General features: G+C 40.9%; 1 protein-coding gene across 2 annotated transcripts in view; it reads right to left on the reverse strand.

Annotated features, from left to right (window-relative positions):
- Positions 1-15,988: 15,988 nt before the first annotated feature.
- The window catches only part of LOC132369076 (cyclin-Y-like protein 1), a 33,898-nt gene continuing 26,571 nt past the window's right edge, over positions 15,989-23,315 (reverse strand). For both annotated transcript variants that reach the window (XM_059928285.1, XM_059928284.1), the window contains 3 exons: positions 21,480-21,646; positions 18,042-18,204; positions 15,989-16,485 (listed from right to left, as the gene is read on the reverse strand). In XM_059928285.1, coding sequence (XP_059784268.1) covers positions 16,369-16,485; positions 18,042-18,204; positions 21,480-21,646 — 447 coding nt within the window. In that variant the 3' untranslated portion in view covers positions 15,989-16,368. The remainder of the gene's footprint in view (positions 16,486-18,041; positions 18,205-21,479; positions 21,647-23,315) is intronic.

Raw genomic sequence — 23,315 nt, forward strand, 5'->3', positions numbered from 1 at the left:
ATCCCCATCAGTTACTGTTACGGCCACCATTGTTGTCGACTGTGCCATCCCTGTACCACAGTTCTGTTACATATTTTTTACTTCATATACATATACTTTCCTTCAGCCCAAACAGACTCACATGCAGTTAGACTAGAACGTACTTCTCTATACTTTCTCCCGAGGTGTTCCATTTTACATCATGATGTGATTAACCCTTTTCTGCAGAAGATCCAGCTAGGCCCAAGTTTGGGGCTGTGCTGAGGAAATAACAAAACCATCTATGTCAGTGGCTCTCGACCCTAGCTGAAAATCAGGATCACCTGGAGAGCTAAAAACAAAACGGCAACAAAAATAAACAAATAAAACGAAACCAAGAAACAATGTCTGGGTCCGTCAACCAGACATTCTGATTCAGTAGGGCCCAAGCATCAGTAGATCTTAAGGCTCCCCAGGTGATTGTAATGTGCAGCTGAGAGCCATGGCTGAGAGTGGGAAAGATTAGCGCTTCCATCGCCTCTGGGAAAGAAGAAAGAAGCTCTTACTTTTCTATAATCGCCACCACAGTGGAGGAGGGGAGAGGACTAAAGATTACAGTTGAATGATTCCACTTATAATGTGAACAAGGCATTCTTATTATGAACCTGGATAAATGACTCATCATGTTAATCCTCTGATTAGTGTCTGGGTTTCTCATCTAGAGGTGTCTGATCTGATGAGAAGAGGAGTTATCAGAAATGCTCTAGGACATGGAAAAAGCTAGTCTGGAAATACCTGTGAGGGATTTCAAGTTGGCTTGTGGGTGTCTGTCCTGTGCCAGCCCTGTGCACACTCGCACACTTGCGGGCTGGTTGCTGATGTCAGGTGTACGCACTTTGATCCAGGGCAAGTGAAATGATCCCTGCTTTGGCATAAAATCTAGCTAATATCTAAATGCTAGAGATAGCTGGTGACAGCTGGGAGTGTGCTCAGACATAAAGTACAGGCACACCTCATTTGATTGCGCTTTGCAGACTTTGCTTTTTCACAAACTGAAGGTTTGTGACAACCCTGAGTTGTCAGATGATGGTTAGCATTTTTTAGAAATAAAGTGTTTTTAAATTAAAATATGTACTTTTTTTAAAGACAGAATGCTCTTGCACACTTAATAGACTGAAGAATAGTGTAAACATAAGTTTTACAGACATTACTGGAAAACCAAAAAATCCATGTGACTCACTTTATTGTGATATTTCCTTTATTGCAGTGGTCTGGAAGCAAACCCACAATATCTCTGAGGTATGCCTGTACATCTAAAAAATGTAACTTTTTTCCCATTATTAAAGTGATACACAAAAGAAAATAGAGTGAGAAAACAGAAAAATAGCATGAACCCAGTAGAAACTAATAACAGACTTACATAGAGTTACGAGGTGCTAGACATGGTTTTAAGCTCTTCACCATATAAATTCATTTACCCCTCACTACAACTCTATGAGGGGTAACTCCACTTTACAGATGAGGAAAGAGGACCTGGAGCTGTTGTGTGACTTGTCCAAAGTGGCAGCTAGTAAAGGAAGAGCCAAGGTTTGGACTCATGCTGCATTTAACAGGGTAGGGTCAACCTCAGAGATATATATAGCTCATAAGGTAAGCTTTATCCAAGGATTCAATGCCACTTGCTAAAGTTTAAAAAGTTAATCTCAGTTGCCATTTATTCATCCATTTATTTCACAAATATTTACCAAAGGCATCTATGGGCAGCACACTGTTCCAGGCTTGATTATCAAGATACTGAAGAGTATACAGAGGCTACCTGTCCAGTCATTCCTATAGCATTGAACTCTCAAGTGTCTCAATATGTATAATCAATACAAGTATAGTAAGATTCGAAATGCAATAACTATTCTCTGATTACAAAATCCAAAACCAATACTTCAAAACTTTCAAAATGTCACAGTCTTACTAGATGGAATGTTTGGCACGATCCTCCGTATTTTCATCAATTAATAAGTACACCTTGGACAATAATTTAAGTTGAACCTCATGAATTCCACTTTGTAGCAACACGTTTAATATAACAGTAGTGTCTTCAAGTCAGAAATTTGGTGTTTTTGGATGGATGGATGGATGGATGGATGGCTAGATGGAAGGATAGATGAGTGAATTAATAGCTAAGAATGCCTGGCAATGTTCTGGTTGCTTAAAAATTGCATCTTTAAAAATAATTCAGTGTTTTCCAGTTTGTTAAACAATAACTATGACTCAGAAGAAAATTGTGATTTCTGTCCTTTCCATGGACTAAATATGTAACTTCAAGGAAGCCATTATGATGCCAGTCCCATCTGATTGTTGTGAGGATCAAATGAGCTAACTGAAATGAATTATGTAGCACCCTGCCTAATACATGTTAAACAGCATATTTTAAACTGCCTTTAAAGTGAAATACTATATGCAGAAAAGCAAAAATTCAAATGATACAAAAAGCTATACAATGCAAAATACGTTTCTTTTGGCCAAGTTTTCCCGCTATTATTACTACTCTTATTAGAGATCTCCAAGCAAAAATAACATCTCCCTGTTGATTAAGAAGGGAGAGGTTTACAGACTAGGAGATAACATCCTTTGAGTCAGAACCAAGTGAAATAACACATGTATCCTGGTTAAATTCCAGCATGAGTGATTAACATTCTCCAACTTCAAATAATTTTTATTATTAGCCAACACTTGTCCATCCCCAATAATACACATGTTGCATACAGTCCACAGAATGAGGCAGCCTCTCTTGGCACGTTCACAATCTGTGCATACTTTCCACTGAGGGTTTCCCTTTCTTTTTGATTGCTATTCCATAGCTTTTCAACTCCCACTACTTTCAACCCTGGGATGTTTGCCGACACTGAGTGCCAAGTAGTTCCAAAAAAACCAAAAAAATATAAGCACCTGTAGAATCCCAGGGAATGAAAGAGGTAAAGTACATTTAAAACATATTTATTAACGGTGTTAATGTTTGTGAAGAGATTTATATTTATTTCTTTTAACTTTGAGGCTGGGATTAATACACGTATTCCTCATTATTTCTCACAAAGTCTTGTTGATAAGCAGGAGGAAGAGGGCTATTCTGCAATTTTGTCTCCCAGTCTGTGGAAGTGGGATCCAGGACACAAGAACGACTCAGCCCTAAAGTGCAGTCCTGAGTCCCTCAAGAACTCAGGCCCTCCTGCCTTTTTCCCGCCTTCTTCCAGTAGAAGGAAGGGGTGGGGGGAGCGGGAAACAATTCAAACCCTCTTTGTAAGCGTGTGAATGAATTTCAAGAATGTTAAACACCTCAGTCTTCCAACCTAATTAGAACATGTAGAAAAGAGGCATTTTTAGGACATTTAAAACTTGCAGCATAATAACCCATCTGGAGAGCGCCACAGTGCGTCCCAGTGGTCGAGGCGCCCAGCAGGTCTTCGCGCGGGCTCCCGCAGCTCCGTGCGCTCCGGATCCCCGGCGGCGCGCGGGTGCGCAGCTAAGCAGCGAGTAGCCCCCGGCGGGGGGGGGGGGGCGGCCCCTGCCCATCACAGAGCCCGGAGCCAGTGTTGCTTTTCTCTGCGGGCGACTTCGAACTGCCTGGATTTTTAACCCGATAAACTGATAAAGGACTAACATGTCTGGAGTCTTCCAAAGACAGAAAGAAAATCACTTTCTTGTCGCAACAGTAAGATTTTGTTACGAAATGCAAAAGTAAAGGTTAAAGCCTGGGAGATAACCGGTCGCATATGGGGGGAGGGGGGAGGAGGTGGTAAAAACTGTGGCTGTCGCGTCCCAACTATCTCGGTTCGAATCCCGGGTTTGCCATTTGAGAGCCTACTCTGTGCTGGGCGGTCGGAATACCGCGCTGAACAAGATTATCTAGGTTGTGGCTTTCTTGGGGGAACTATCATTAGCTCGGTTCCCTTGGTATGCTTCTAAACTCTGTTTCTTCACCTATAAGAATTGTTGTAAGGATCTGAGACATCCTGTATTAAGATGAGAACGATTAACGCGCCGTCTGACACACAGTAGGGGCTCAGTAAGCATTTGTACTTCTCTCAATTTGAGCTCACCTGGTGAGGGCAGCGCAGAGAGGAGACAGGTGCCACGGTTAAGAATGATTCTTTGAGCAGTTCTTTTAAACAAGCGCTGGACTCTAAGGATGCTTAGCTGCAGATAGGAGAGCTGGTAGGTGCCCTGGAAGCTAGGGTTCATAAGCTAGAACATTACGGGAAAGTGAGCCCCGCACCAGTGGACGCCAGCAGAGAACTCAGGAGGGACTTCTAGCTAGGGTTTCCCGCTCCGGATCTCAAGAAGGCGTGATTAGCATTCGCCCCGCCCCCCATAGCTTCCCGGCCGGCGATTGGCCCACGCTCCTCGGCTGCCAGCTCCAGGCGGGGCCGGAGGGCGCCTGGGGAGAGGCTGAGCCCGCGGGGCAGTGGGCGGGGACGCGCGGAGAGCGTGGCGGGGCGGCCCACCAACCGAGCCCCAGCGCGAAGGGGCGGGGCCGGGGCGGAGCCTGCCGGCGGGCATTAGAAGCAGGTGACCCAGGCTGGGCGGGAGAGGCCAGTCAGTCCAAGGCCGTGACTCCACTGCGGCCAGCGCGGCCGCCGCCGCCGCCGCCGCCGCCGCCGCCGCCGCCACGCGCAGTTCAATACCCGCCGGAGGTGGGCCAAAGGGTGCTAGAGCGCGGGGGAGGAGCGGAGCCCGGCGCGTCCCGGGAGAACCGCCACCGCCCCCAGGAGTCCGCTGGAGCGCGGATCCCCCTGCAGGGGAGGAGAAGAGCGGCGGGCGGGACGCGGCGGCGGGCGCGCACCATGCAGTCCTGTGAACAAACACTGGCAGCGATGGGGGAAAATAAGTGTCCCTGGACTTTGGACTAGATTACAGCCAGATATTCCAAAAGCATCGAGACACTGCTCTCTGCGGCCTCTGAAAACAAATGAGACCCACAACACCCTTGCATAAGCTTTTAAAACATGGATCAGTGTAGCAAAAGGAAAGCTGTTCCCCCCCCCCCCACCTCAATATATTTTTCTCTTCCTCCTCTTCTGAGAAAGCCTATATAGTGATGAGCACACACTTTACTGTTAGAGAATTCTGTTTGCTTTTCTAATCTGTTGAACCATTCCCTCATTTATATATGAAAGCCTATGTATTGATGAATACACACGTACACACACCACGCATACATACTTTACTGTTAAAAATTCCGTTTGCTTTCCTAATCTATTTAACCATTCATTCAAGAAGAGTGTGAGGCCATTACTGGGGAAGGGGGTGACAGTGCATTGGCCAGCAGAATACCAGTGACCAGGACTGAGTGGGGACTAAATTTAAGAAGCTAAAATGGCAAAAACAATTAAAATTTGAGGATGTCTCCCTAGAAAAACAGCAAGTGTAGGGATTTGCGCTTCATTTATACCAAAGTTGGAAAAGTCAGATTTAAGCCCAGGTCAGTTTTTACATTATGGATATTAAGTAAACAAGTGTATAGTTTCCATAGTGTATTTAAGCACTTTGCTGGTGGAAAGAAGCCTGGTGTTATAGTTTTCATGGACTTTCAGAAGCTATTCACGTTTATAAAAATGCACTGCTCTTACACACTCATCCTCTGAATCAAAATTTCAGTATATTCGACAAAACCTTGTACACAGAGCTACAGAACTTTTTGCACATCTAATTCCTCTACTTGTTCAGAAGCTTCTTAGAACCTTGAAATAGATCCCCTGCCTGAGGGCCAGTTCCTCTCTTGTTTTTCAAATGAGGAACTTTTCTGATCACCTTGACCTCTTCCCTCAGTTAACATGTCTTCCCAGAAAGTACATAGATTATTCTGCTGCCTTAGGTCATTGTGCCTAATTTGGGTTTTTTCTCTTCCTTTTTTTTTTTTTGTGGAGGAGTGTAAAGATGATGCAGAATGTATCTAAAAGTCGTGGGATGATGTGGTTGAAGTGATTTAATTCTTCCTGTTAAAACAACTATTTTTCATTTTGGCAACATACCAAACCTAAAAAGAACAACCAATTTACTTTAAAAAAAAAAAAGAAGACAGTTAAGACAAAGGATACTAAGCCAAGGAGAGGCAATACAGGTAATGCATTTGGAGGTCTAGGTCCAGGCCAACTCTCAGAGCTGCCTCTGTTTTCAGCCTCTGTTCTCACCGCTGCTCTCCCCCTCCCTTCCCTCAAAGATGAAGCCCACCTGCTTCCCTCAAGTCTTACCTCAGCCACCCCTCCCGCTACCCAGGGCAGAGAAGCCCATCTATTTATGGTCGCCCCCTATTTCCATCTCATATGCTGTTTTCTTCTGATTTTTATTTTTATTAGGCAAACAATCCACACTCATGAAAACAATTATAAAATGGAAGGTTGTGGGGTGGTTTAGCAGCTTCTTCACAGCCAGCTCTGTGATTTTAGTGAGGATTTAAGGCCCAGTTTAGTTTCACATGTACAGCTTTTGGGCTGTCCCTTTCATGGTTCAATTGTAAGCAACGTCTCCCATCACAGATTAGGGGGTAAAGATTTAGAAGGAACTAATATGTGACCTCTCAGTAAATCAGTTGATAAGACTTAGGAAGTCATTTTAATTTCTATTATTAACCTCACACTTTGAAGTTGTCTAAATTGGCTGAAAATAAGTATTCTTGGTGCCTTATTGGTTTATCCTTGCAAACCTTTGTCTTGTTTTCTCGTAGTCATTTCCAGTGATAAGCCTGTGTGTGTGTTGTGTGTAATTGTGAGCAATGTACAAGCTTAAGTAACGTGCTGACAGACACCACTGTTTCCAAGTTGGTATTCATTAGGCCGTTGCCTCCTGGGCTAGGGCTGCACTAATCCTGACACCGGCTGCCAGGAGAAAACCTCATGGATCCCACACCGCACCTTAATAACAGCATCCGTGACCTGCAGTCTCAAGTACAGAATGGGAACCCCAGAGCTAGGAAATGTAGTTGTATATTTTAATGAACTGCTACCCCTGCTAAAGAGGCTTCTTTCACTTTTGTGCTCTACAGAAAGACCAAGGGGGGTAGGAGGGACAAAGCTTTGAATAACTGCTTTCTAACACCGAATGTGGCCAACAGGACAGAGAACATCACAAATCTAGGCAGGTGTGAGGTACAGTGGCTGAGGATTTCCTGCTCCCCCTGCATGCCCTTTCTTGCCTCCAAAGTCCGATCAAGTGATCCTGGGAAAGAAATACGCCTGGGTTGAGGAGGGTGGTTTTGAAAGAAAAAGCTACCAAGACATTAAAGCAGGGTGAATGAAGGGTAGGCAGGATGAAAGTAACTAAGTAACCTGGCTCAGAACTCTCAAAAGCTTCTAGCAGCTTGATGACAATTACAGGATTTATTTCAGTCTGTGGTACATCATTTGAAGACAATATTACTTCATGTTGTTACAAACTGTATGTATAGTGTGTATGTGTTGTGGGTGTGTATATAAATAATATATATTATATATACGAGAGATTTAGTGACTTTTGATATGGGTTTGGTGCAGGTGAATTTATTACTGAGCCAAGTGAGGCACATCCTGAGTCAGTAGTGCGAGTCCAGGGCATTCAGTACTTTTTCTGATTTCCATGTGTGTATAGTGCCTGTCCCATGCGGTATTGTCAGTGTCATGTCAAATCCAGAACTCACAAAGCAGAGCCAGCGATATTTTCTTTGTAGACAATCAACTAGAATCTATAAAATTATTACTGGCAGATGATTATAATTCCAGATCCCTAACACTAGCAAAAGGAAACCCAGAGCACCTTGATAAGAAGTTTTCTGTTTTTGTTTTGTTCCTGGAAGTCAGTAGAATAGCAGTTATATGTGGTTATATTAGTGTCAAGATACTTAATTTGCTGACCTTATTATTTCAGAAAAAAAAAATTGTATGTATTATATTTGTGGGAAGTTAAAATAATGCTTTGAGATTTTTATCAAATATGGAGAGTAGTTATTTATGAAAAACAAAGAAATGTCTATTTTTGTTTCTTTGTTCCCAATTACTGTAGATAAATTTTAAAGTGCATTAAAGCAATGGTAAAGCAAATAAGATGCTGTACAAGTATTTTTCTCATGCTTTCATGGAGAGACACTGTTTTCTAAGAGTATCTGAAGGAGGTATGTGCATTCTAACTTCATGATCAGATTTCTCGGATGTACTTTGAATATAAGTGGCAACGTTTTTATTGATAATAAAATCAAAGAAATTCCAATCACCAGAAGGAGAACTAATGAAAACATGTTTTACCTGAATATACTTCCTAGGTTTCTCCTGCTGATCCTGTGATTGTTTCATGATTCACTTGAAGAAATGAAGGAAAATACACATAAGAACAGAGACATTACCTGAGATTGTGTTCTATTTTATCAACCCTCCATCTATACTCTGTACTGAAGCAATTTGGCTAGAAGTGCTGCTGTTGTTGTGTGTGTCTGGTTTGCAGTCAGAAACTCCCAAAACTTCATCATTCAGCAGTTAGATCCACAGCTTTGTATTAAGGTCTAAATACAAGTCAGGGAACCCAGATAAGATAAGAGGATATATGGTTCTCCCTCTGTATTTGTGGGTAATTGGTTCCAGTCGTCTCCCTCCCCCCCGTGCCACCCCATACCAAAATCCATGGATGCTCAAGTCCCTTATATAAAACGGTGCAGTATTTACATATAACCTACGCACAATCCTCCCATCTTCCCCCGCACCCTCCTTTATACTTTAAGTCATGTCTAGATTACTTATAACACCAAGTACAAATCCTAAGTAAGTAGTTGTAAATATAATGCAAATGGTTGGTGGTGTGCAGCAAATTCAAGTTTTGCTTTCTGTAACTTTCTGAAATTTTTTTCCCTAAATATTTTCAGTCCATGGTTGGTTGAATCCACTGATGCAGAACCTGTGGATACGGAGGGCCAACTGTAAATTGATTTAGAGTTGGCACTTCCCTGACAATCTGGACAGATGCTTAGTAAACCTGAGATAATTAATTTAGCATCAAAGTGAGTACTATGAGCATTATTAGATTGGTACATGTTAGGGCATTTGGGAGAACAGAAAATACAGCAGTTGAGCTGGATCCTGGTGCAAGAGCCACTGTGCCTTACCCGTACAGGTCTCTAGTTGGCACATCTTCCCAATGCTTTCTCATTGTTCATTCCCCCCAGTGGAAAAGGGGGGCACTGTTGGACTTAGGAAGTTGGAGAAATAGGTAATAATGCTTCTTTTAGTGATTTAGTTACAGAGCTCTTACGTGCAACAGAATGAGAGGAAGTAGAATGGTTCTGTGCATAGATTTGGGAGCTAGACTGATTAGGGATTCAACTCCCAGCTCCATCATTCATGGGCTGTTGATCCTGAACAAATTACTTAAGCTCTTAGTACTTCACTTGTGTACTGCATCTTAGTACTTTCTCATCTGTGAAAGGGGGATAATGATAGTACTTATATTTTAGGGTTGAGAGGATCTAAAAGATTCAATCAGGTTAAGGTAAGTAAAACAAGGAGGAAGCAGCCATTCAGGCATGGAATGGAAAGGGAATTGAAAGACCAGTTTTCAAATTTGTGTCTGCATAAGAATCATTTGGGGTTCCTATTAGAAATGTAGATTCCCAGGCTTCAGCTCCAGGAATTGAGATTAATTTGGGATCCAAGAATTAGGTCTTTTTGTTCTGTTTTAGTAAACTTTTAGAATTATTTTAGGTTTACAGAAAAGTTGCAAAGATATATCCATTTTGCCCTAATATTAACATATTATCATAGCACATTTGTTAAACTAAGAAGTCAACATTAACGCACTACTGTTAACTCCAGACTTCATTTGGATTTCACCAGATTTTCCACTGATGTTCTTTATCTGTTCTAGGATTCCACATTGCATTTAGAGAAGCTTCATTTCTTACAGGGACTTTCAGCCCATGAGAGGCAGGTGGTCTGGAGACCACATCTTGAGAAACACTAGGACATGTCAAGGGCTGAGGAAGGTCAAATTGCCCCATCCTCACCACCATCCTGGTGGTGGGGGTGTTGGATATAGAAATTTGATTTGAAGAGTTGGGATGGAATCCTCTCCCTTAGATGAGAGGGGTTACCTTAAGAAGTGAGGCATCTATTCCTAATGCCAGATGAAATGAGTTTTGGAGTTTGGAAGGTGGGGTTGCTGCCTAGCCTGAGGAGATACATCTAGGGTTGTGGGCAGATCAGGGGAGTGAGTGCAGCAAATTGGGAACAACTACTTTGTGGGAACACAGGAGGGCTCAAGTAGTTGATTAAAGGGGATTACAAGGGGCCAGTTAGCCCGTGAGCCATATAAATCCTGTATTTCCTGGAACCTGGTGATAGTGTTTTAGAAATGGCTCATAGTAGTAACCAACATCAAGCACTGCCACATTGGACACGAGCAGAGAGTCAAAGGGTGAAGCTGAGATGACCTTGTTGAGAGAGGGCAGTGGGAGGTGGACAAAACACTGATGCCCTGCGTTTGGAAGAGTCGGTTCCCACAGTGAGGAGATAAAGGGCCACCATCTGGGGAGCTAGAAGTAAAGGTCAGTAGAATTGAGAACGGTAAGATGAAGGAATAGATGTTGTAAGAAAAAGCTAGCAGAGTAATTTGAGGTCTTGAAGTAGAGATCGACATATTCTTGAGGACCTTAGGTCCTGAGGCTGTCACTGACTTTCTCTAATCACATTCAAATTATTTAGCTGCCCTCACAGCAGTTAAGTAATCACCTAACCTGTTCCTTTTTTTTTTTTTTTTAAAGAACATTAACCTCTTCATTTGACTCTGGATTTCTCTTAATTTCTATACTACTTCACTTTCCTGGTTCTTTCTGCATGTTAGAGATCCTAAACCATAAACTGGTATTCATAACATTTCTTTCACATGAAGTACATGTTATCTCATCTGCCAAACCCATTTAAAATGGACTAGTGGAAATTGCCTCAGAAGCCAAACAGATTGCACCTGTGTACAAGGGACCAGGTGTCTCTGAAGAGCTCCTAGATCTTTTGTATTCTTGCTGGCACGGTGTCAGGCTGGCCAGGCTGGTGAGTGGCTAACAGTTAAGATTTTAGGTGATCTAATCCTTAACTTGATAGATGCTGGGTGTAATCTACAGATTCTGCATAGAAATTAGCACTTACCCCTGGGAGAGCCCCTACCAGCTGTCAAGTGCTTTACCAAATAGCTCTATACTCAAGAATGCGGCTTCTGGGTGAGGGAACAGTCGTAGTCATTTTACATGTGGTTAGAGAGAAGTCTTGGGTGATGAAAGATTTTAGCTAACCTACACGCTATAGGTAAACATTTCCAAAAACATTGCATAACCTGAATACAGAGTGAATTGTTTTCCAGTAAATACTGGCTTCAGCATTTTTCAAAAATCAAGGAATGGTATATTTTATAGAATGGGAAAACTAAGAAATGAAATTTGACCTGTTGTAAAACTAGGATTTAGTGCTGTTGAATTTCAATAATGGGCATACAGGGTACATTAGGAGTAAATGTGAAAGAATAGGGTCATGATGGAATCTGATACAGGGTGGAAAAAATTTCTCTTAACCAGAAACACTGGGCCCTAAGAAGTTGTCTTAGGGTCAACCACATGAATTTAACATACAAAAATGGCAATTTAATTTGGTTCAAACATACATTTCAAACTTTTGTCTTTTCCTTGTAAAGAATAAAGTTCAGTTCACGGTATACCAGAGTTAAAATTGCACAGATGTCAGTATTCCAATAGAGAAAAATAATTTTTTTTAAAAAGCGAAAAAGTAAAATTTGAGTTCAGGTAGTCAGATATTCTTTTATAGTCTTACTACTTTAGGGAACAAACCCTTCCTCGGTATAAAAATCTGGAAAAAAATGCCATAGTTGCCACCCTCTTAATAACTAGTTTCCATGCCCCATATTTGTTGGAGAACCTACTTTGTGATGTTTAAATTTTTACCTTAAGTTGCCTCAATTTCCCATTTATTAAAATGGCTGTATTGCCTCTAGAATTAAAGCTGAAGGGGAAAAGCAATTTTTAGCGATTCCCCTTATTCTACCAACTTGTTCTTGAAGCTACAGTCATGCCCAATGTTCCTACCCCCAATTTTTTTTTTTTAAACCTTCGACCACTCGAGATATGTCAGCATTTCTGCTTAGTAACTGGCATATTACTACGCGGTGCAAACTATTGATATAAACAGTGACTTGTGATAGATTTTTTTTCCCTTCTGTACTAAATCAGATCATTTCTCCTCATCAGCAACTTAACAAGAACAAAGTTAAAGATGTGACCTCAGGAAGGTAACTAAGGTGGATGAAATACTACGGCAATACTATCAGGACTGATGGAATATTGCTCAAGTGCAGTGGCTAGGGTCTAAAAGAAACTTTAGAGATCTGGTATATTTCCAACTGAATGTTAAGTGAAATAGCATGTTAAAGTCAAATTACGTGGCTTGTTTAAAAGTCACCCTCTTAACAGCAACCACAATTCTACTGCTTCCTGTTCTTCCATTTTCTTTCCTGTTCAATTGCTTGAAACCCTCAAACAACAAGTTCTGATTCTACAGTATTCCTGTAATTCCTTTCTCTGTGTATTTACCTACTTTTATCTTTCAATGTGCATTTCCATCTTGGCACCGTAACAAACAATTCAAAAATGCCATCTAATGCATTATGCCACTGAGCACTGTAGCCAGTGATTTTAAGTGTACTAGATTATCTTCAGGTTGAAAAGAGCGTAAGCTGAAGAAATAAATGTCTACATCTTAACTAAAGGCAGGGGTCAAAACAACTTATGAATGGTTAGTTTGAAAATGCTTTAAGGCCCGACTATCAGAGCTGACTGAAAACATTTGAGTTAGGCAGAGTTGTAATGTTATGTGAATAGTGAGAAGTGTTACAAACACAGTAGCCATATATTTTAATTAAAACAGAGTTTATTAGCTTTTCTTTTAATATAAACATGAGGAAGAAAAACCACATAAGTTGTAGCATTCTTTTCAAAATAAAACTGCAATCAGTACTTGAATTTCCACGCTCCAAACTCCATAAACAATATTTTTTGAGGTGGTAGATTGTAGTATTTTATATACCGTAATTTATCATTTATGTCTCTGTCCCTTAAAAATGATGGAACCTGCAGCACTCAGTATAACGTGAAGCCTTGCTATAAAGAGAGAAAGTACTTCTGGCCCAGAAATGCTTTGTTTGCAGGCAAAATTCCTAGGATTACATTTGAGAAGGTAGGAGGAGAAAGATTTCACATAGTTGAGAACACTTTTTTTTTTTTTTTTTTTAATATTTCAAGTTTAGGTGACATCGTTACCAATCTCCAAAAAGACTGATTACTGGACCTCCCTGCCTTTTAAAGCCTGAGGTAAGGGTTCCTAAGGTTTATATGTTTCCTCTTAAATAGAACTTGAAGTGAGACACCTACAGCCAGGTTAACACACAGGATAGAAAAGCTGTTTCGTATCACTTACTCTCCTGTCCCTACTATTAGGGTCCAGTTCCTTTCAATTTATTACATGTGAATTAACACTGTTGTTCATAATTCCTTTACCAAATCTAGAAAAAAGAAACTTAGGTGATCAAGCAGGTAAGCAGCCCAGCCTTGCAAAGGACTATTTTAAAAAGAGGAGGGGAGGTATCCCCTCAAGTCTTAGTGCAATTTTAAGCTTTGATACTTGTAGAAGTATAAATGCCACAAACTTACAAAACATCATTTGAAAGTTTAATCGAATTTCTTCTAAACTCATTTAGTTTTGTAAATTTTAAACGTTAAGCGTTTATTGTTTTATTTTTTATTTTTTAAAATTTATGTATTTATTTATTTATGGCTGTGTTGGGTCTTCGTTTCTGTGCGAGGGCTTTCTCTAGTTGTGGCAAGTGGGGGCCACTCTTCATCGCGGTGTGCGGGCCTCTCATTATCGCGGCCTCTCTTGTTGCGGAGCACAGGCTCCAGACGCGCAGGCTCAGTAATTGTGGCTCACGGGCCTTCCCAAGCCAGGGCTCGAACCTGTGTCCCCAACAAGAGAGCCTGCGACAGTGAGAGGCCCGCGCACCGCGATGAAGAGTGGCCCCCGCTTGCCACAACTAGAGAAAGCCCTCACACAGAAACGACCCAACACGCCATTAAATAAATTAATTAATTTAAAAAAATAAAAAATAAAAAAATAAAAGCTTAATGTTTAAAATGTACAAAAGTAAATGAGTTTAGAAGAAATTCGATTAAAGTTTCAAGTGATGTTTTGCCAGTCTAGCATTTATACTTCTGCGACAGCGTTCTGGAGTATCTAAGCACACTATATTAAAGCTTAAAATTGTTGTAAGACTTTTCGGACACCTTCTATTTCATCACCGGCTTGTTAATTACTGGACCACCATGTTGGCTGGAATTATGAAAATATCCTTTAATACAAGTATATAACAAAGAGGAAAATCATCACAAAATCAGAAGCACCATTATAGTTAACAAGAAATGCAGCACGGACCCAACAGAAGGAAATAACCTACTTTCTCTGTTTTTGATCGCAAACATGCTAATATGCTAATAAGTACTGCCTGCAAAGAATTTGGATGACATGTGTTATTCAGCAGCTTTTTGGTTTAAATTGATTGCCAATAATGACTAGCAGCTTCAATGATATAGTAGGGAGGAAGAACCCTGCAAAACCTAACGATGCTACGACAGTCTGTTCCGAAGTTTGGCTTTATGAGTTGTTAGGAGTCCCATGTTTTTTTTTTTGTTTTTTTTTTCTTTCTCTGTTTATAATCGCAAACATGCTAATATGCTAATAAGTACTGCCTGCAAAGAATTTGGATGACATGTGCTATTCAGCAGCTTTTTGGTTTAAATTGATTGCCAATAATGACTAGCAGCTTCAATGATATAGTAGGGAGGAAGAACCCTGCAAAACCTAACGATGCTACGACAGTCTGTTCCGAAGTTTGGCTTTATGAGTTGTTAGGAGTCCCATGTTTTTTTTTTTGTTTTTTTTTTTCTTTCTCTGTTTATAATCGCAAACATGCTAATATGCTAATAAGTACTGCCTGCAAAGAATTTGGATGACATGTGCTATTCAGCAGCTTTTTGGTTTAAATTGATTGCCAATAATGACTAGCAGCTTCAATGATATAGTAGGGAGGAAGAACCCTGCAAAACCTAACGATGCTACGACAGTCTGTTCCGAAGTTTGGCTTTATGAGTTGTTAGGAGTCCCATGTTTTTTTTTTGTTTTTTTTTTTCTTTCTCTGTTTATAATCGCAAACATGCTAATATGCTAATAAGTACTGCCTGCAAAGAATTTGGATGACATGTGTTATTCAGCAGCTTTTTGGTTTAAATTGATTGCCAATAATGGCTAGCAGCTTCAATGATATAGTAGGGAGGAAGAACCCTGCAAAACCTAACGATGCTACGACAGTCTGTTCCGAAGTTTGGCTTTATGAGCTGTTAGGAGTCCCATGTTTTTTTTTTTTGTTTTTTTTTTTTTTTTTTTTCTTTTTTGTTTTTTTTTTGTTTTTTTTTCTTTTTTTTTTTTTCTTTCTCTGTTTATGATCGCAAACATGCTAATATGCTAATAAGTACTGCCTGCAAAGAATTTGGATGACATGTGTTATTCAGCAGCTTTTTGGTTTAAATTGATTGCCAATAATGACTAGCAGCTTCAATGATATAGTAGGGAGGAAGAACCCTGCAAAACCTAACGATGCTACGACAGTCTGTTCCGAAGTTTGGCTTTATGAGTTGTTAGGAGTCCCATGTTTTTTTTTTGTTTTTTTTTTGTTTTTTTTTCTTTTTTTTTTGTTTTTTGTTTTTTTTGTTTTTTTGTATTTTTTTGTTTTTTTTCTTTTTTTTTGTTTTTTTTGTTTTTTTCTTTTTTTGTTTTTTTTTTTTCTTTTTTTTTTGTTTTTTTTTTTTTGTTTTTTTTTCTTTTTTTCTTTTTTTTTTTTGGAGTCCCATTTTTTGATGGTAATACTGCACTGATTCTAAAGGAATATGCAGCATTATGGGACAGTGAGGCAAGAAAAACTTAGAAGTTATATAGTTACTGTCTTTAAAGTCTAAAAATTTAAGCTATTAATTAAAAAACCTCACATAGTTCACAGCTATAAGATATCTGTGCGTGGATTGGGAGCAGATATCTGTGCATGGATTGGGAGCTTTTAGCTTTGGAGTGGTTTTTGTAACTCTGTTTACAATAAAAAGGACAGAAGAGCGTGTTACATTGACGAGGTCCCGTTCTTTCCTATGAGCATAATCTTCGCTTGTCCATGAGTCTCTTGAATTCAATGTCTTTCTTTAAGGTGAAAATACTAACTTTGCTGGTTTCTGAGCAGGAGAGGTGGTATTTCTCCAGTCCTTGTTTCGAGGGGTTTATGATGTTACAACCCCTCACTTCTCCCTTAAGAGAGGATGGCATTGGAGCGCCGAATACCAATGAAATGATCAGCGCTGAAAGACCTTCTCATAGCAGCTCTACACACGTCTTTGTATTCGTCGTCACACAATCTGGAAATGGCCTAGGAAAGTCAATCAGGTAGAACATAGGTATAATTAGGGGGAAAAAAAAAATGTTCGGACCTTAAAAAAACAAAAAAAGCATCATTGATTGATAAGCCACACATCTACATTCGTTTAGATAGTTCATAGTTACTGCTACTTTGGATAGCTGATATCTACACTAACTGACAATTCCCTAAGGTAATAACCTTTAAGGGCTATGATTAGATTGCTGGGGCAAGGGGTAACTTGCCCTAATAACTTAGAGTTACTTAAAAATTGGGTTCCTAATGATAGGCTCCTAATAGCAATATCATCTGTTACCTACACACGTGATCCTTAAACGTAATGGACATACACTTGGGCAAAATCAGTGTTTACTCAGCTATTCAACTTCTATTCAGTTTTCATTAGTTATTACATACTCTAAGAAAATTTTAATCAGGTAGGTATGTGCTGAAGGTAGGAGAGGTCTAATGACAAGCGCTGAAAGGTGCTATTTCACTTGCACATAAATTATGGTAGAAAAACATCTTATTCTAAAGTACCACCAAGGTACCACAGAAAGTATCAATTTTAAATGTGTTCATTTCAGTTGTGAATTTTGCTGTATACCCACCAAAAATCATAAGCCATAAGTATTACTTTGTTCCATGTACGTTACCATTTATATTAAAAACTCATGTACTTTCTACAGCCAGTATCTGAATCCACATTATACCTTCCAAGTATAGGTCTCTCAGGTTAGCCACGGATGCTTTGTCTAATAAACTCATGGGACTGAACTGTGATACACATACACACACACACACACACACACACACACACACACACACGAACTGCAAGCTGAGTAAAAAACAGTTAAGAGGGAATTCCCTGGTGGCGCAGTGGTTAAGAATCCGCCTGCCAATGCAGGGGACACGGGTTTGAGCCCTGGTCCGGGAAGATCCCACATGCCGAGGAGCAACTAAGCCCGTGCGCCACAACTACTGACCCTGCGCTCTAGAGCCCGTGCTCTGCAACAAGGGCAGCCACTGCAATGAGAAGCCTGCGCACCGCAATGAAGAGCAGCCCCCGCCCGCCGCAGCTAGAGAAAGCCCGCGTGCAGCAGCGAAGACCCAATGCAGCCATAAATAAATAAATACATTTATTTATTTATTAAAAATATCAAGACAGTAGAAATAGTCCAAAACATCAATTATTAAAAAAAAAAAAGACAGTTAAGAGTGGTAAGTAGATTATGTAGGTACATATGATTAGGGATACAATTTTAAGAAATTATTCATGTATGGTTATATGTAAGTGTAGAGGTTCAAATGGAAAACCATTAAGAACAGATTAAATATGATTTAAAGTATTCTGAATTATGGTTACAGAAGAGACAATTTTTTTTTTTATAATGTGGGATCCCTGTATAAACCATAAAAGACACAGGAAATATGATGCCAACGGGTCAATAAGCTCTTCAAACTGTTAACAGCTTTCCATTTTCCTAATCACTGCTTAATATAATTTAGCTACAGATGTGGCTTCGGTGGCTGACAGAAAACCCCAGTTAGTGATTTCACAGCCTTACCTGTAAGTTCTGTGCTCTTTCTTTGCTAAGAGGAGTGAATAGAACATTCAGGTTGTTGTCATCTGCTAAGGAGCGAAGGTCAAAGTAGTATTTGACATACACACTGAAAGGAACATTAATATTAAACTGAAGTAGCTCCAGGAAGTGCCTTGCCATCTTATTCCTGGGGGAGGAGGAGAAGACAAAACCAACACAGGACAATTTTAGTCAATTGGGCTATCTTCAAAAATACCATTCTGAGCTACTAGGATGGCTCTAAATACTGTTTTGAAACAAATAATGGCTACCCAGCTGGATTATACCCTAATGTTCAAACAAGGTACAGCTATTTGTGGTCCTTTCTGCGTCCCAGCACTTTGAGTCTGGGACAAGGGGGAAGAGGTTATGGCCCTCTTATGCACTCATGCTGCTGACTCAGGGGCTCATTCTTCAGAGTTCCATTAGTGCAGCTGTACGATTCATGCTCCACACTCACTCACAAGGCCCCGCTATAGTGATCAGATGAAAGGAATGATGTATGCTGTTTATTAGCTCTGAAGAACTTGCAGACATTTTCACCGGGCTGATGACAGGAAGGGGCTTACTGAAGTAGAGCTGAGCCAACAAAAGGAGTGGGCACATCACCACGGCAACAAAATGGATCCATCGAGAGCCACTGCTATTATCTCTGAGGGGGGAAAACTCTTGAGGCAACAAGGATTCATCTCAAGTAAATAAATAAATAAGCTGCATTCGATGGGAAAGGGAATCCCCCCACCCCCACCCCGTGCATGGGGCTGTGTCAAAGGGCATAATGCAAGTTTTTGTTCACCTTAAAACCTTACTAGGGTGAGTTGTCGTCACCATGACAGGACAGGATGCACTTTTTAAGCTTAGGAAGGCAGTAAGATTATGTCTCAGCTAGACTAAACCCACTTTACGATACAACCTCTGATAGAGCAGTTGTTTCCCCCGGTGTTAGGAGAGCAGCCCAGAATGTTCAGACCTACCGCCCCTTGCCAGGACAGACTGCACACGCCCACAGAGGGCGAATTCAATGAAGTGGGAAAGTAGAGTGCTGGGAGCAGGCTTCTGCTATACGACCACATCCAGCCATTTGCTTGCCAAATGTTTAAGTAAATAAATATAAAATTAGAGTAAATCTTACCACTTTCCACAGCAATCACTTTAGAGAGTTGATTATATAATAATGATAAATACCCAAACAAACATGCAAGTGGCTTATTTTACAATACATTTGGTTTCCTGGTTTTAAAGTGTTAACATTTTATCCATTGGATAAATCAACAAATGCTCCATGTTCTCCTGTATGGAGAGCAGAGTATGAGCAGAAATGAGGTTTCTCATTTGTTGAACTTTAAACCTAACTGAACCTACTTCCAAAATTCATTTCCTGTTCATACGGCCAGAAGTCTATAGAAATGTAAACCAGATAATGTTTTGATAATCAGCTAATCAGGACTTAATTTACTACAGGAATAAATGCACTTCACTATCCCTTTTATATTTTCTCCACTAATACATTTTAATTGTGTGGAAATACAGTACTTCATAGGATTAACATGTCTATTAATAGAGCTTTAATCACTGAAGAAAAGCATTATGCCTACAGAATATGCATCTTCTGTGTTTTTTGCTGTTTTTAAATGGCTAGGTGGCTGAAGAGCCTACCACTTACAGGCGCAGCAAACTGTCTGAACAGCAGCTGCTCAGTTTAACTTACTCTTTTGAAGGGAAATATATATTTAACAAGACACAGAGATGTTAGAAAGTTTTAAGGAAAAGCTGATAGACAGCAATTTTTCAATTCAGACTCAAAATGAGACCATTACAAATAGTAGTCAACAGCAGAGGGATGAAACAAATGTGTATTAAACACTTTGTTGTAATGCTTTCCAACTCCCAAAGATCATAAACAAAAGCAGCCTATTATAAACATAACTCCTGGTGATTCTCCGTTCTACACAGAAAAGCGTTGTTTAGAACTAGTTTCTTCGTAGCTGGACAGTGCCGCCAATGCTCCTGGGCTCAATGTCTATGAACACCCACACGTTTCCCTGCATGTTCTCGGATGTTGTACCTGGAACCAGAGCCCCAGTCAGCTCAGTTGCAGATTCTGAGAAAATTTCAGCTGCCATCATGGCAGGGATGGTGTTCACGATTACAAATTTTCCTTCCTTCAAGGGACCAGTTTAAAGACTGATGATAGTGTTGGTCAACGTCACTTTAGTTTCTGCAACTTCCAAAAGTACTTCTATTCATTTCAAATTCCTTATCTGCTGTTACACTGTTTGCTAAGATTGCTACCAGCAATATCACCATGACCACCTGGTTTACATGATCACCAAAGTGGGCATTTTCACCAAAAGCCACTTTGACAGCTACTGACAGTCACTGGTCCCTTCTCTTAGTCACAACTTTCCTCGCTTCAGCTGTAAATATGCACTTTGGTAATTGTGAATTATCTAGAGTAAGGGGCAAAGGTAACAAAAACAAACTCTTGCCCCTGCCTGCCATCTTGATCGGCCTCTGCTGTCCAATATAATCAAGAGGTGTCCTTTCCCATTTTCCTGAATGCCACCCACAAAGACAGGTTCACTGTCAAGCGGGCACTTCGAGAGTCTGCTGGAATTACCTCTCTGGCTCATCCTGCTTCCCACCCTTGGGGCCCTTCACCAGAGCCAGACTGGAAGCCTGGCGTTTCATGCCAATGTGAGCGTGCCATCTGTGAGGAGAACCTGCCTAGTTAACTCAAGGCCCCACAAAGTGCCGCTGTGTTTGCTGAGTGCCCTGGGTGAGGCCCCAGGGATGCTTCCCGGACTACCTGAGAGGTAGGTGTTTCCTAACTCAGCAGACTTTAGGGGAGGAGACAGGAACACAGGGATCTGAAACCTTTATATGTGGCTACCTGTACATCATAGTTTCTGTAACAACAGAACCTCAGATAAAAAGGAGAAAAAGACCAGCAAAAGCAAATACACAATGTGTGACTCAGGTTGAAATTATAACCTGTCAGTAGTCTAGAGGCCCTAAGACCTTAACAGTGGCCACTTGCTTCAAAGACCAGGCATGTGCCCCTTAAAAATGGACTGGACCTGGTAGACAGCTTTAAGAAAGCTGTCAAGTTACTGACTGTACCATGTTGTTCTGGTAGTGAGCTTGTAAAATGTTTGGCAAAAACCACCAGAAAAATAATTTCAATTTATCAAGCAGAATATTACAACAATAACACATCAAGACCTACCAATTAATGAGGGGAAATACAAATTGTTATACTACAGCTAGATAGAAAGAAGTCTGTCATTTTATGTCTATTTCAGCTCTCTGCACAAGGTAACCTTTCTTAAAATGTAACATTTCTTAAAAATGTAAACTTTATGAGAGCAAATGAGGTATTGGAAAATGGTTAGAAAGTTCACGGTAACCTTACAAACTCACATGTCCTCAACTGTAACGTCCTTGAGGATCTGGCTGTAGTCCACATTCTGTACAGCGTCATCGCCCCAAAGCTCGGAGGCAAGAAGAATGGCTCCCAAAACAATTCTTTTCCAGTTAGTGGGGCAAATGTCAATCTCAGCATAAGTTAAAAGCCTTTCTAAGTAAACCTGCAAAAGTAGAGCACTGATCTTTGATTTTAGTTCAGTTTAAGTGCTGTGATAAGAATTGTTAGGAATGACAGATTTCATCTCTTTTTGACACCCCTTTTATTCCTAGGTTCTACAAAGACTTTGCTCAGCCAAGCCAAGGCCAGAGGCCAGGTCACAGTTGTAAGTCAGATATTTCTGTTAGTCTGATATTTCTACTCTGCCCGTGTGAATTTCCAACCCAATTTTGGTCACAGGAATGAAAGGACCTCTCAGCAAAGGGCATTCTAAAGACACGCATTGTATTATTACCTTCCCACTTGTCAAGGGCAGCACATACAGCCCAGTGTCGACTTCAACTGTTCAGTAAATGCTTGAGTGCCTATCACGTGCAATGTTAACTACAAGACTGGTGGTGGTTGCATGGCGATTTTACATAACGCTTGAGTGTGTAAAATTCTGGTAAGACTGAGCACATCTTTACCTTCTCTTCAGAGTCACCAGTCCTTTTGTGGCATGAACTTGAAGATAAAAACTGGTGGTCAAGAGAGCCTCCCAGTGGCTGCTGCGTGGCACAGCGGGACAGGCAGTACAAAGGGGCTTTACAGCTGTCAAGTATTCCCGTATTTTGGTGCCTTTTTCAGGAACACACATGCATACAAAGGGTAGTCCTTTTCATATCCCCAATTTTTCACATCTCCATTATCATTTCATTATTCATTTCTGTCTTACATAATCTGCAGCTTAGTCAATTCTTTTGGTTTTAAGGTGGGAAGACCTACCTGCCTGTGTCTGTATCCCTGGGGCTCCTCTAAACCTGCCGGTTTGTGAGATGATTTCATGGTTTCTTTTACATGTATCAAATGTCTACCCTACAAAGAACTGGATGGAGTTAACAGCTGAGCAAAGATTTGAGAGGTAAGCTGTGATTTGTTGTTACCTCTGTAGAAGAGTGTATATGCCATTTGACAAAAAGAAAAATGTCCAGTTTTAAAGAGTCTGTTTACTCTTTGAAGGGTTATCAGATTGACAGCTCAGATTCGCCCATGCCCTCCAAAACTCTACTGTGTTTTCAAACACGGGTATTGAGATTATATGTTCTTAGTGAAATTCGGCTCCCATTCCCCAAAGAACTCAGCACTCTCTAGTACCCTAAGAACGACTCTCCCCGCAAGGTTCAACTCTCTACTTTATGGGACTAATCAGAGGCACTGAAACGACACTGGCAATCTCTCAACTTCCTCTCACCTTTGTACTGGCAAACTTGGTACACGTGCCGCTATTCATTTACCCCACTTGCCCTCCTGTCTCGGAGGAAGCGAGATCTCTTTCTTTTCACTGAAGCTCACTCTCCTGTGAATGAAGTTGATCCCACCTCACTTCTGCAGAGCACTGTGCCCACAGTTAGTCTCTTTTGGAACAACTTCTCCCTCTATGTCAGAGGCTTCCTCCAGTGTGAATGCTTCCATGTCCCCAGCCTGTCCCCCACTGCCCCTCGACGGCGTCCTCAGGGCTGAGGCCAGCTCCTCATCTCCCATCCTCTCCTTAACCCACTTCAGTCAGCCTCCTGCTGCTACCACTCTACAGAGACTACTCTTGCCGTGGTCACCGGTGCCTTCACACAAACCACCCAGAGCTCTTCGTCCCAGAGCTCCACTCCCCAGGCCTTCCCTCATAAATGAAAGAGCAC

The sequence above is a fragment of the Balaenoptera ricei genome, chromosome 7 (assembly GCF_028023285.1).
Source record: "Balaenoptera ricei isolate mBalRic1 chromosome 7, mBalRic1.hap2, whole genome shotgun sequence".
NCBI lineage: Eukaryota > Metazoa > Chordata > Mammalia > Artiodactyla > Balaenopteridae > Balaenoptera > Balaenoptera ricei.